Source organism: Thamnophis elegans, chromosome 12 (genome assembly GCF_009769535.1).
Source record: "Thamnophis elegans isolate rThaEle1 chromosome 12, rThaEle1.pri, whole genome shotgun sequence".
Lineage (NCBI taxonomy): Eukaryota > Metazoa > Chordata > Lepidosauria > Squamata > Colubridae > Thamnophis > Thamnophis elegans.
In genome coordinates this window covers 46618770-46632122 of record NC_045552.1, presented here as the reverse complement: position 1 = coordinate 46632122, position 13353 = coordinate 46618770, and the positions used below count along the sequence as shown (strand labels likewise).

At 46.6% G+C, this 13353-nt stretch overlaps 1 protein-coding gene and 1 long non-coding RNA gene across 2 annotated transcripts in view; one reads left to right on the top strand and one right to left on the bottom strand.

Annotated features, from left to right (window-relative positions):
- Positions 1–3585: 3585 nt before the first annotated feature.
- LOC116515585 lies at positions 3586–10586 on the bottom strand. The gene is made up of 2 exons (XR_004256265.1): positions 10366–10586; positions 3586–4038 (listed from the first exon to the last, which is right to left on the bottom strand). It is a non-coding gene; the product is annotated as an uncharacterized LOC116515585 (long non-coding RNA).
- The window catches only part of MPP1 (membrane palmitoylated protein 1), a 38323-nt gene continuing 35048 nt past the window's right edge, over positions 10079–13353 (top strand). Inside the window, exon 1 of the mRNA XM_032227706.1 lies at positions 10079–10307. Within this exon, the coding sequence (XP_032083597.1) occupies positions 10206–10307 (102 nt within the window). The 5' untranslated portion in view covers positions 10079–10205. The remainder of the gene's footprint in view (positions 10308–13353) is intronic.

The window sequence follows — 13353 nt, the reverse complement described above, 5'->3', positions numbered from 1 at the left end:
GTTTTGGTGGTCATTTGTAGGCTGTTTTCAGGCTGTTTTGGGGGCATTTTCAGGCTGGTTTTGGGGTCATTTTTAGGCTGTTTTTCAGGTCATTTTCAGGCTGTTTTTTGGGTCATTTTCAGGCTGTTTTTCAGGTCATTTTCAGGCTGTTTTTTGGGTCATTTTCAGGCTCTTTTCAGGCTGTTTTTCGGGTCATTTTCAGGCTGTTTTGGGGGTCATTTTCAGGCTGTTTTTCAGGTCATTTTCAGGCTGGTTTTGGGGTCATTTTCAGGCTGTTTTTCAGGTCATTTTCAGGCTGTTTTTCGGGTCATTTTCAGGCTGTTTTGGGGCCATTTTCAGGCCATTTTCTGGCACTCCGAAAAACAGAAGAGCATCTCGCAACGGCGTGGGTGCCCACTGAGAGGGCTCTGCGTGCCATCTCTGGCACAGGTGCCATAGGTTCTCCATCACAGTTCTAGGCTGATGGCTTGTTTGACTCCACCCTCGGGCTGTTCCTCTCCTACCTACACCATGGTATATTTCCATGATGAGAAGCATTCCTTCAGATGTAGCAAAGATATTTGACAGGCAACACTGCCACGCATGTCTCTGCACATAGACGCACCTCCATGATAGCTTGATCCTGTGAATGGGAAAGACCCCTTCCCCCCACCCCCCTTGAAACTCTGCCTGGAATATTATGGCCCGAACACGTCTGAAGGACACTGAGTGGAGGAAGATTGTGTTACAGAGGCTTAAGTGACATCATAAAGGTTGCCAGGTTCCATGTATGCGAGCAGTTGAACTCCTCTGGGCATCCCTTGATTTGGATCTGCAGCTTGTTGAGAGGAGCCCCTTAGAAGGATTATAAACGGCATGCTGGGTCCATCATCAGTCCCCAGAATATATTGGTTTATTGCTTAGGGACCGCAGAGGCCCTTCTGGTTTCTGACCATTAGGGAACTGTTTTGGTTCTACACTTTTGATTGACTTCGAATGACCTTCCCGGTGATCCAGTGCTTCCCCAAATTTGCACCGTAGTGAGCATGCATGTGTGTGCCCATGAGGCAGCTCTAACTGACCTGACCTGCATCTGATCATGGATGTCATGTGGCAAGAAATAGTCTGCTTCCAGGTGCTCTCGATGGCCACGTCTCCAGTCTGTGTCTGGGGCGTTTACAGGTTTAGGATGCCGCACCTCAGGCTTAGAATACACAGACCTGAAAAGCAGCTGAAGCAACCCTCTGTGCCCCTACGGGGGACCACGGGGCCAAAGACTGCAAATCTTGGACACACGATCCGACGTAAGTTTTGAAAAGAGCCACACGATGGTTGGGTGGAATGGCCTCCCATGGAGGGAAAGGTCTTCTCTAGCTCAGGATGCCTAGAGTCACAAAGTGATACTAAACTGGCAGGAATAGCCAACACCCTAGATGATGGGCTCAAGATCCAGATGGACTTGGCAGACTTGAACACTGGGCTCTGTCTCAAAAAATGAAATTCAGTGTAGAGAAAAGTAAAGTCTTACACTTAGGTAAGAAAAACCAAAAGGACACATATAGACTGGATGAAACCAGGCTTAATAGCAGTGACTGTGAGAGGGATCTTGGAGTCTTAGTTGACAACCGGTTAAATATGAGCCAGAAGTGTGCAGTGACAGCCAAAAAAGCCAATGCAATCTTAAGTTGCAAGGACAGATCAAGTGAGGTACTAATAACACTCTATAAAGCTTTAGTAAGACCACACCTAGAATACTGCATGCAATTTTGGTCACCTCACCACCCTATAAAAAAAATGTTGAGACTCTAGAAAAAGTGCAGAGAAGAGCAAGATGACTAGGGGATTGGAGGCTAAAACATTCAATGAACGTTTTGGTCACCACCTTATAAAAAAAATGTTGAGACTCTAGAAAAAGTGCAGAGAAGAGCATGATGACTAAGGGATTGGGGGCTAAAACATTCAATGAACGGTTGCAGGAAGTGGGCATGGCTAGTCTAGTGAAGAGAAGGACCAGGGGAGAGAGGATAGCAGACTTCCAATATTTGAGGCGCTGCCACAGAGAGGAGGGGGTCGAACTATTTTCCAAAACGCCCAAAGGCCCGACAAGGAATAATGGATGAAAGTAGAGATTCAACCTGAAAATAAGGAGAAATTTTCTGACAGTGAGAACAATCAACCAATGGAACAGAAGTTGCTTTGGGAAGTTGTGGGAGCTTCATCACTGAAAGTTTTCAAGAAGAGACTGGACTGCCATCTATCAAAAATGGTGCAGGATCTGCTTGGGCAGGGGGGTTGGGCTAGATGACTTACAAGGTCCCTTCCTGAGTCCCCTTCGGGGAAAAGGGCGGCATATAAATGCAATAAATTCAATTCAAATTCAATTCAATTCCAACTCTATTAATCTGTAAACTGGATAAAAGTTTAAAAACATAACAATAATTCTGGTTGAATTAAACTCCATGGTCAACTGAGCCCAGTATTCTCTCCCCTAATTACCAATCAGATACCAGCATGTACCCCAAAGTATTTCTTGCTCATTTCCCCCAGCTATATGTAGTTAAAAAATTTAGATACTAAAATGGTTACATAACCTTATGACACATATTCTTCCAAACTGTCTGTCCAGTTCATGTTTGCTTATACATTTTTCATCTCTTCACCTTGTTTCTGCGCCTACTTTTCAGCTGCCTCTTGGGAAAGCTAGACAAAAAGTTGCTTGTTCGAAATATAAGTTTATATATTAATGCAACTGAGATACAATAATAAATTGTCATTCAAGTTTGTTGTTGGTTCAGCAATATACAGGTACCATAAATCCGTACCTACATACTGAAAATAATTTGGACATTAGATTACTGAGATGGGTAAGAAACCTTTGACCCCTCTAAAATGCAAATAGTTCATGTTTATAAAAGGAGGAAGTATTTTTAAATATCTTTCATAAGGAAAATGAAACTGTTTAGCACATGGACATGATAGCAGTGTCAAGCTATTTTCCAAAGCACCTGAAGGCCAGACAAGGAATAATGGATGGAAACTGCATAAGGAGAGATTCAACCTGGAAATAAGTGGAAATTTTCTGACAGTGAGAACAATCAACCAATGGAACAGAAGTTGCCTTCAGAAGTTGTGGGAGCTTCATCACTGGAGACTTTCAAGAAGAGATTGGATTGCCATCTGTCAGAAATGGTGTAGGGTCCGCTTGGGTAGGGGGTTGGACTGGATGACCTACAAGGTCCCTTCCAACTATTAATTTATGAAAATCTAGTAAACCAGCTGTCTGGTTTCTAGCACCCAATTGGTCAAAGTTTAGACAAACCATTCCAGGATCTGCAGGGAAAATGGTTTAGTGAAAACATAAAAATGATTATTATGCTGGTAGGGGAGGGCAGGCCACACTCCCTTAATCAGCGTTTTTCAAACCTGACAACTTTAAAAAGTCTGGACATTGACTCCCAAAATTCTCCAGTCACCATTCTGGCAGTGGAAGTCCACACGTTTTAAAGTCGTTACGTTTGACAAACACTGAGCTAAATGTAATGAAAGCTACACTGACCCATTAAGTCTAACGCATGAGATCTTTTCATGCCTATCTTACATTTTCGTTTCCCCTCACAACGATTTGTCCTCTGGCTGTTTCCCGCCTTTTACATGAAAAGATGAAAAGAAATAAGGTAAAAACAGCATTTTATAAACAGCAGTTACATGTTTAGCCAAGGGTTTATCCTCAGTTCTTCCCATTTCAGGTTGAAAAATGTGTTTTGTGTTTCGTTCTCCCACAAGAAATTGGGGAAAATGATACAATTCTGCCTCAGAAGCTGAGGGATCTTTTGGGTTGATTCCCATAGGTGTCCGTCGGTCCTGGTTGTCAGAGTACCTGGATGATCTCTGGGCTCACGTCTCTCACTCCTTCCCTAGAGGAGCACTGTATGCCTTCCCAGTTATCTTTGTGGTCATGTCTCTTCTTTGCTGTGCCACGTAAGTGAGTTGTATGTTGAAAGTCACTTCTGGGGAATTGTAATTCACTCCAGGTCTCAATCTTGGAAGGAGGGCGAACTTCTAGAAATTGAACATGGATTTTAGAAAATGAAGAGTTAGGTACCACTTGTTTGCATAACAGCCTGCATGAATTTCCTTTAAAGTCTTGGAGAAATACCCATTGTAGGAGAAGGAGTGGCAGAACTGCGGGTGGGGTTAAGAGAGGAATCAGTCTAGAATCCTTATGTCGCCACAAGTGAACTAAATCCAAACCTCCCACGAATCCTGTTGACGTTTATCTAACCCCAAGCAGGTGTTTAACTAGTTAGTTCACGGGTGTCAAACTCACCCCGTCATATTGCCACCACGTGATGTTTCGAGATGTTTTCCCCATTTGCGGTGCTGGGGTGGGCGTGACACATTCGGCCCACGGGCCGCCAGTTTGACACCCCTGAGTGCATAGGTTTTTAGGAATACATCGGTTTAATTGGACCTTTCCATGTGGATCTGATATTTCATGCCTGACATCCATCTGTTTATATCAGGCTTCCCCTAATCTATTGTTCTCCACATTCTGCACTTCCTCTAACCACCATGGAAGGTGTATAAGTCCCACATTAGGCAGGTAACCAATTGGAGAAAATAGCAATGTGCTAGGTCTTCATTAAGTGACACGGTGGGTCAGTGGCTAAGATGCAGAGCTTGTCGATCACAAAGGTTGGCAGTTCAGCGGTTCAAATCCCTAGTGCCGCGTAACGGAGTGAGCTCCCGTTACTTGTCCCAGCTTCTGCCAACCTAGCAGTTTGAAAGCACATAAAAATGCAAGTAGAAAAATAGTGACCACCTTTGGTGGGAAGGTAACAGCGTTGCGTGCATCTTCGGCGTTGAGTCATGACGGCCACATGGCCACGGAGACATCTTCGGACAGCGCTGGCTCTTCGGCTTTGAAAAGGAGATGAGCACTGCCCCCTAGAGTTGGGAATGACTAGCACACATGTACGAGGGGAACCTTTATCTTTACCCTTAGGCCTTCATTTTCTGCAAACCGTAGCAAGAAAGCCTTGTTACACTTGGGAGAACTCCTGCCTACTCTGCTGAGTAAGGTCTGCACTCTGCTCCAGAGTCTGTTCTAAGGGTGTTAAGCCACTCCTTGCTGGAATCTTCAGTTGCACCAAAACACAGATGTTCCTCCAAGCTGAGCCTGTAATAACTCAGTTGTTCCAAGATGACCCCGTGTGACCTTCCACAATTATACCATCTCATTGTGCAAGAAGTCAGACATTGTCGGAAAATAAAGGGGGAAGGGTGAACCCAGCTGGCTTTTTCAGTGGGCAGATTTAAATAGCACAGGAGATACCCAAGAGGAAGGAGCGCTCGGCTGAAAGCTGGTTTGAAAATGTATCTCTAAAAATTCCAGGAGAAGGAGACAGACATAACATCTCCAATGTCAACAAGACTACAGCGAAGCTTGATAAACTCACATCATGCTTGGTTTCAATGTGTTCTGTGCTATTTCGCGTGAGTAATAGGTTTGAAATAGGCCAAATATCATCAACAACACCCACTTTTTGTTTAGCATATAATTTTATTCAAAGTTTGAAAAGCAAAAAAATATATAGAGCGAATATATAGAGCGAGAAAGAGAAAAAGAACTAAAAGGACAAGGAAGTGTGGTTGAAAAGTTTACATACATACATACATACATACAAACATACATACATACATACATAATATGTATGTATGTATGTATGTATGCATTGTGTCACAACCCCTGGTATGCCCAAATATAGGAGGGAGCATACTGCTTCCATTTTCTGTCTATCGGCTCACTCTGGGAGCCATCCAGGCAGAAAGCCATTTTTTTTATGTTGCCTTGTTACATTTGTGTTGCATTTGTGCTGATAAATAAATAAAGAGAGACTGGTATAGATCTCTAGCTGATGAGAGCTAAATAGATCTATACTAATCTCCCTTCATTTATTTATCAGCACAATTGCAACACACACACACATACACACACACACACACACACACACACATATAAGGTAAATGTAAAGGTTCCCCTCACAGATTTGCTAGTGATTCCCAACTCTAGGGGTTTTTGCACATCTCAGTCTCTAAGAGCCAGTGCTGTCTGAAGGTATCTCCGTGGTCATGTGGCCGGCATGACTAAATGCCAAAGTCGCATGGAACGCTGATATCTTCCCACCAAAGGTGGTTCCTATTTTTCTACTTGCATTTTTATGTGCTTTTGAACTCACTTCGTTACGCGGCACTAGGGATTCGAACCACCAAACTGCCAGCCTTTTTGATCAACAAGCTCAGGGTCTTAGTCACTGAGCCACTGCTTCCCTATGTTTAAGAATGAAACAATAGCAAAAATTTATCCAAAACCCAGCTAAAAAAATGTAGAGGCTACATTTTTCCTACATGACCTAATAGTAATTCAAATCCTTATTTATATTTCTGTCTCTTCTCAGTGTTCTTCTGGACTGAAATGCAGCTTCTTGAAGGAATCAGTGTTTTGCTGGCCCACCTTCTGAAGATTTTTCAAGGTGCAGAATATTGTCCTATAAGTTCCAGGAAAGTCCTTGATTTGCAATCCACAATCTTGTCTGATAACTTCACAAACAGACCAACCTTTGCTATTATCTCGGAATGAAAGTAATGCAGTCTGAATAAAAGTTAACCCTGGAACAGTAATTATCTTGACTCCCATAGTGGAAGGGCAGGCCAGTCAAATGCAAAGCTTCATTTACAAGGTCCTGAAAAACTGGGATTTGACAACGCGACAACCCACAGCAATTCCAGTGTGCGCTTTGTGGTTTTACTGAGTTTTTTTTCTCCCCATTAGGTTTCCTTCAGGATTACAGGCATGTAAATCTCTCAGCTGTGAAACAACAGCTGTAGTTGCATCAGTTTCACAAAGATTTCCAAGCAATTATTTCATTGCGCAATGGCCCTTAATTCCTTCCTGGGGATTTCGCAAGGCGGCTCAGATTTGGTCTTCCATTCCCATGATTTTGCTTCCCATGGAAAATTCATCCATGAGAGAAAAGGGGGATGAGTTGCAGATATCAAACAACAGTTCTTTGTTATGAAGGGAGGTCTGCCGCTTGCAACACAAAGCAGTGTGGCTTTGCCACAGCCCGTGGTGGTGGCAAATGGTTTGCTTAACCATGATTCTGAATGAACCATAGTTGGCCAGGTTCACCGAAGGCGCCAAGCCATAAGCTGTAGCTTACAAGTGACCCAAGTTGTGGTCACAAGGGACAACTGCTTGCTTTAAATCAGAGAGGTTCAATTTTGACAATTATAACTAATTCTTGGGGGGAGGGTGTTCCCTTACCACATAAACCTAGAAATATCCATCTGCCATTGTTTAAACGGATGATCAGATGCAAGTATTGGTAACATCTGAAATAATAAAAAGCATCTTTGATAAAATAAAGGTAAAGGTTCCCCTCGCACATATGTGCTAGTCATTCCTGACTCTAGGGGGCGGTGCTCATCTTTGTTTCAAAGCCAAAGAGCCAGCGCTGTCCGAAGATGTCTCCGTGGTCATGTGGCTGGCATGACTAAATGCAGAAGGTGCACAGAATGTTGTTACCTTCCCACCAAAGGTGGTCCCTACTTTTCAAGAATAGATTGGACAGCCACTTGTCTGAAATGGTTGAGGCTCTCCTGCTTGAGCAGAGGTTTGCACTAAAGACCTCCAAGATCCCTTCCATTGGTCTAGTCCAACCTTCCACCCAAGCAGGAGACTCTACACCATTTCTGACAAATGGCAGCCCAATCTTTTCAACATTTGTTGTCTTCTGTTTATTTATTTTGAAACTTGCCAGAGCCCCCCAAATCATTCAATTTTAAGACTTATGGACTTGAACTCCCAGAACTAACTGCCCACGCTGGCTGGGGAATTCTGGGAGTTAAACTCCACAAAAATTGGGCAGCCCTGCTTTAAATCAAAGCCAAGGAAATCGAACATTAGTCAACACAAACCTGCTACCCTAAGAGGCGACTGCTTTTAGCTGGTGAGGGATACAAAACATCAGACTCTGAAAGACAGTAAAGAACTGGCTTTTATTGCTAGGTTATGATTTTCCTCCAGGTGCTCTGCCAGATGAACACAATAGGTGTGAGGTGGAGTTACACAGTCTTGGGGTTAGTGCAGAGTGATTGCAAAACTCCAGATGACTTACTTGGAGGCCAGCCCAAGGAAACATGATCCAAATTCTCCACCACCCTGGTAATCTGATCTTTTTGCAAAGGTAGCTCTCAGGAGGACAAGCATTAGTCCTCCCAGCTGGCATCAGGGGACCATGCTGTACCCTAAACCACTGCTTCCATACCCTTGGTGTACTCAATAAGCCAATCTTTCTATGCAGACTCTCAGTCATCCATGTCATGGTTGTCCCAAAGGTGCTTTTTCCCCCAAGACTTTCTGGTATTTACAATACAATAGTAGAGTTGGGAGGGACCTTGGAGGTCTTCTAGACCAACCCCCTGCCTAGGCAGGAAACCCTATACCATTCCAGATAAATGGCTATCCAATATCTTCTTAAAGACTTCCAGTGTTGGGGCATTCACAACTTCTGGAGGCAACTTCTGTTCCACTGATTAATTGTTCTCACTGTCAGGAAATTTCTCCTCAATTCTAAGTTGCTTCTCTCCTTGATTAGTTTCCACCCATTGCTTCTTGTCCTACCCTCAGGTGCCCTGGAGAATAGTTTGACTCCCTCTTCTTTGTGGCAGCCCCTGAGATATTGGAAGATTGCTATCATGTCTCCCCTAGTCCTTCTTTTCATTAAACTCGACATACCCAGTTCCTGCAACTGTTCTTCATATGTTTTAGTCTCCAGTCCCCCAATCCTCTTGGTTGCTCTTCTCTGCACTCTTTCTAGAGTCTCCACATCTTTTCGACATTGTGGAGACCAAAACTGAATGCAGTATTCCAAGTGTGGCCTTACCAAGGCATTATAAAGTGGTATTAACACTTCACGTGATCTTGATTCTATCCCTCTGTTTATGTAGCCTAGAAGTGTGTTGGCTTTTTTGGCAGCTGCTGGACATGGCTGGCTCATATTTAGACGGTTGTTTACTAGGACTCCAAGATCCCTCTCACAGTTACTACTTTTGAGGACGGTACCACCTATACTGTACCTGTACATTTCGTTTTTCTTGCCTAAATGTAGAACCTTACTTTCTTTGAAGACATTTCATTTCTCATCCCAGAAGCTTCTTCAGCTCTCAATGGATGGTGGAGAATAGAAAGATTTATATTCCTTGCAGACAGCTAGTCCTTTGTGTTCTTTTAGAGGGTCGTTGAGGCCACCTGGAGGTCTACCTGTGTCCTCAGGGTCACCTGGGTCTTGCTCTTGGTTTCAGGTTTGGGACAGTGGAGGACTGAGAATCTCTACAGACTTTTAGCTGTACAATTTGGGATGAAGACCCTTGGAATGGTGGGGGAGCAGGGATGGATTTCCAGAGGAAAAATTGCAGACTACAGGAACCATTTGCAGGACTCAGGTGACCCCGAGGACACAGATAAAACTCCAAGTGCTTCAAGGACCCTCTAAAAAGATGCAAATGACCAGCTGCCTGCAAGGAGTATAAATCCTTCCATGTCTGCTCAGAGCTGAAGAAGCTTCTTGGATGAGAAGCGAGACCTCTTCAAAAGAAAAACCAGAAAGTCCAGTGGCCTCTTGAGGAAAAAAAAAGCACCTTTGGGATAATAAGCCAATACTTATTGAGGGAGATGGGGGCACTGCCGAAGCCATAAATCCTGTTTTCCAAAAAACATAACCCAGAACCCTGGTGGTTGGTAGGTGAACCCCTATTCCTGCGGCCTGGCACCCCCACTTCGCGCGGGAGCTCCCCTCTGCTTTGCAAGGCCTGCACCCGGGTGGGGAAGGGGGACGAGGAGTCACAGCGGCAAGAGGGACCCCCTGGCGGGGCCCAGCCTCTGATGGTTGCGCGGTTGCGCCTCCGCCCGATGCCCCGGGCTGAACTGAATCGCGAAAGGAGCCCGGCAGGCTGGCGGGGCGGGGGGGGGGGGGGTTGGGGAGATCCCTCCCGTTTGGCCCCTCCCGGCGGCTGAGCGGGCGGGCCCAGCTCTCCAAACCCTCCTTCCTCGGTTCCCTTCCCGACGCCTGACGGCTGCTCGGTCCTTTCGCCCGGACCGGCTGAAGCGCGCGGAGGAGCGCCGGAGAAGATCGCCTCTCGCCCCCGCCAACCCCCGACGCACCATGACGCTGAAATCCGAGCGGAGCGGGGACAGCGGCAGCATGAGGACGGCGCTCTCGGACCTCTACCTGGAGCACCTGCTGCAGAGCAAGCCCAGGGTCGAGGTGAGAGGGGAGGGGGCGTCTCGGGCAGGTGGGGGGGGCGAGGGGCAGCCGAACGCACCTGGGCGCGCCTTGGGTAGGGGCGGAGGGAGACTGCTTCTCGCCAAACCAGGCCCGGTTGGGTTGAGTTGGGTTGGGTTGGGTTGAGTTGAGTTGGGTTGGGTTCTCCAGGGTCTTCTTGGGTCGGCCAGCGGGTAGGTTGTCCTGTTGGTTTACAGGGGGACCTCCGTTCGGGCAAGGCGCTTCAAGCCAGCCTAGATGGAGCATGACGCGTGGTGCGGAAGTCAGCAACGGATTCGCGGGAGTGAAAAACAAGCCCCCACCTCTGGAGGAAATGTCTGGAGGGAGATTCCCCCGGCTAGGCTGGTGGGGGGGACCTACCCCACCGATCCGTCGTCCCTGGCCAACCTTCTCCGGGAGATCAGCTCGACTGGAGGTTTCATCTTCAGCCAAAATTGACTAGCTGGCTCTGGAGTCAACCGCTTCTCTGCCTTTTCCTGGGTCGGGGGGGGGGGCGGCGGGAAAAATGCATTTTTTGGGGGGGGGAGGGTGAATGGTTGAACCCGGCAGGAGGAGAGGGTTTACAGGCTCTGAACCTCCGATTGCGCTTCTTGGATAATTGTATGATATTGGAGTCTTGGCCCAGAGATGGGGCTTGAGCTGTGGTAATAATTTGGCATTTCCAAATAGATGTTGGTGAAGCCTAAAATAGGCTGTGGAATTAGTTGACTTCACCATCCATGAATAAATTTTCTTTCTCAACCACAACATGATTCAACATCTAGGCAGTCTCTGTGTAAATTTCGGCCACAAAATTCCAAGGCGGGGGGAATGTTGCTTGCAGCCCCAAAACCTTACTTGGGATCATCACCTTCAACTTTAATAGGAAAGGGTGGTATTATTTGGGGGAGATGACCATCATTCTCCAGTTTCCACCCCCAATGCAGGGGTGAAATTCAGCAGGTTCTGACCTGTTCTGGAGAACTGGTAGCAGAAATTTTGAGTAGTTTGGAGAACTGTCAAATACCACCTCTGGACGGCCCCAGAGTGGGGAGGGAATGGGGATCTTGCAATATCCTTCCCCCCAGGACTGGGGAGGGAATGAGGATTTTGCAGTATCCTTCCCCCCCCCCCAGGAGTGGGGAGGGAATGGGGATTTTGCAGTATCCTTCCCCTAGAGTGGGGAGGGAAATGAGGATTTTGCACTATCCTTCCCCTAGAGTGGGGAGAGAATGAAGATTTTGCAATCTTCTTCCCCCCAGGAGTGGGGAGGGAAATGAGGATTTTGCACTATCCTTCCCCTAGAGTGGGGAGAGAATGAATATTTTGCAATCTTCTTCCCCCCAGGAGTGGGGAGGGAAATGTGGATTTTGCAGTATCCTTCCCCTAGAGTGGGGAGAGAATGAAGATTTTGCAATCTTCCCCCCAGGAGTGGGGAGGGAAATGAGGATTTTGCAGTATCCTTCCCCTAGAGTGGGGAGAGAATGAAGATTTTGCAATCCCCTTCCCCCCCAGGAATGGGGAGGGAATGGGGATTTTGCAGTATCCTTCCCCTAGAGTGGGGAGGGAAATGAGGATTTTGCAGTATCCTTCCCCTAGAGTGGGGAGAGAATGAACATTTTGCAATCTTCTTCCCCCCAGGAGTGGGGAGGGAAATGAGGATTTTGCAGTATCCTTCCCCTAGAGTGGGGAGAGAATGAAGATTTTGCAATCCCCTTCCCCCCCAGGAATGGGGAGGGAATGGGGATTTTGCAGTATCCTTCCCCTAGAGTGGGGAGGGAAATGAGGATTTTGCAGTATCCTTCCCCTAGAGTGGGGAGAGAATGAACATTTTGCAATCTTCTTCCCCCCAGGAGTGGGGAGGGAAATGAGGATTTTGCAGTATCCTTCCCCTAGAGTGGGGAGAGAATGAAGATTTTGCAATCCCCTTCCCCCCCAGGAATGGGGAGGGAATGGGGATTTTGCAGTATCCTTCCCCTGCCACACCCCATCAAGCCATGCCCACAGAACTGGTAGTAAAAAAAATATGTGAATATCCCCACTTCCCCAATTGTTCTGTCTGGGCAAGGTCCCTTCCAAACTCTGTTATTTATTTTACGAGGTCATCCAAAAAGCTCATTGCTCAGCAGGAAACACCAAAATCAAATGAAGGGACCTATCGGGTGGAGAGATGTTAGGCAGATTGAACCTCTGGCCAGATGTCTTTTTCCAGCCAGTTACTGGGACCACCCCAGGTTGAGGGGAGGGGGAAAGGTGATCTGGTTTGCTATGTCCGATTGAAAGTGGGTGGGAGGAAAATTCCCCCCAACTTCTCCCAAAAGTAGAAATCGGTAGCAGTCGAAATCTGGATAGACTTCGAAGGACTTGCATTCTGTGGGAAAGGTGAGCCCTGCAAAAATATAGTGCTTATGAGCAGAATGCAGACTTTCTGTTTTAGCCAGACAGGTAGACAGCGACGACAACGGCATGTCCCACTTCCACCGCTCTGACATCAAACCTTCCACAAACAGGGTTCTCTTGACCTTTGGCCTTCTTTTATGGTCTGATACTCCCCCCCCCCCCTCGCCCCATGCAAAGATTATCATGAAGGACAGGAGATGTGAAAACAGCCAGCCTACTGTAGTGCATGCAACCTCACAGTGGAAATGCACGATGCACTTCGTAACCCCTGGTCTGCGTTGCACGCACTGCTGTTTCCTGTACCTTTACCTTTGTTGGGCTTAAAACAATTGTAGAAAATGTGCTACGCCAGGGGTCAGCAACCCACGGCTCCGGAGCCGCATGTGGCTCTTTCATCCCTCTGCTGCGGCTCCCTCTTGCTCAAAATATACGTCAATGTGCGGCACCTGCTGGAACGTGACTTCTTGAGCTTTTCAACCCCTGGTAGGGCAACCATGGTTAGATCCAAGAGAAGAAAACTTTCAGAAGAAAAGAGAACGTTTAATTCAACTACATATCCTTGTTTTGTGGCGGATTAGGAAATAGTCAGGCGTGGGAAGGATTTTGTGGCTCCCGGTGTTTTCTTTTCTGCGGGAAACGGGTCCAAATG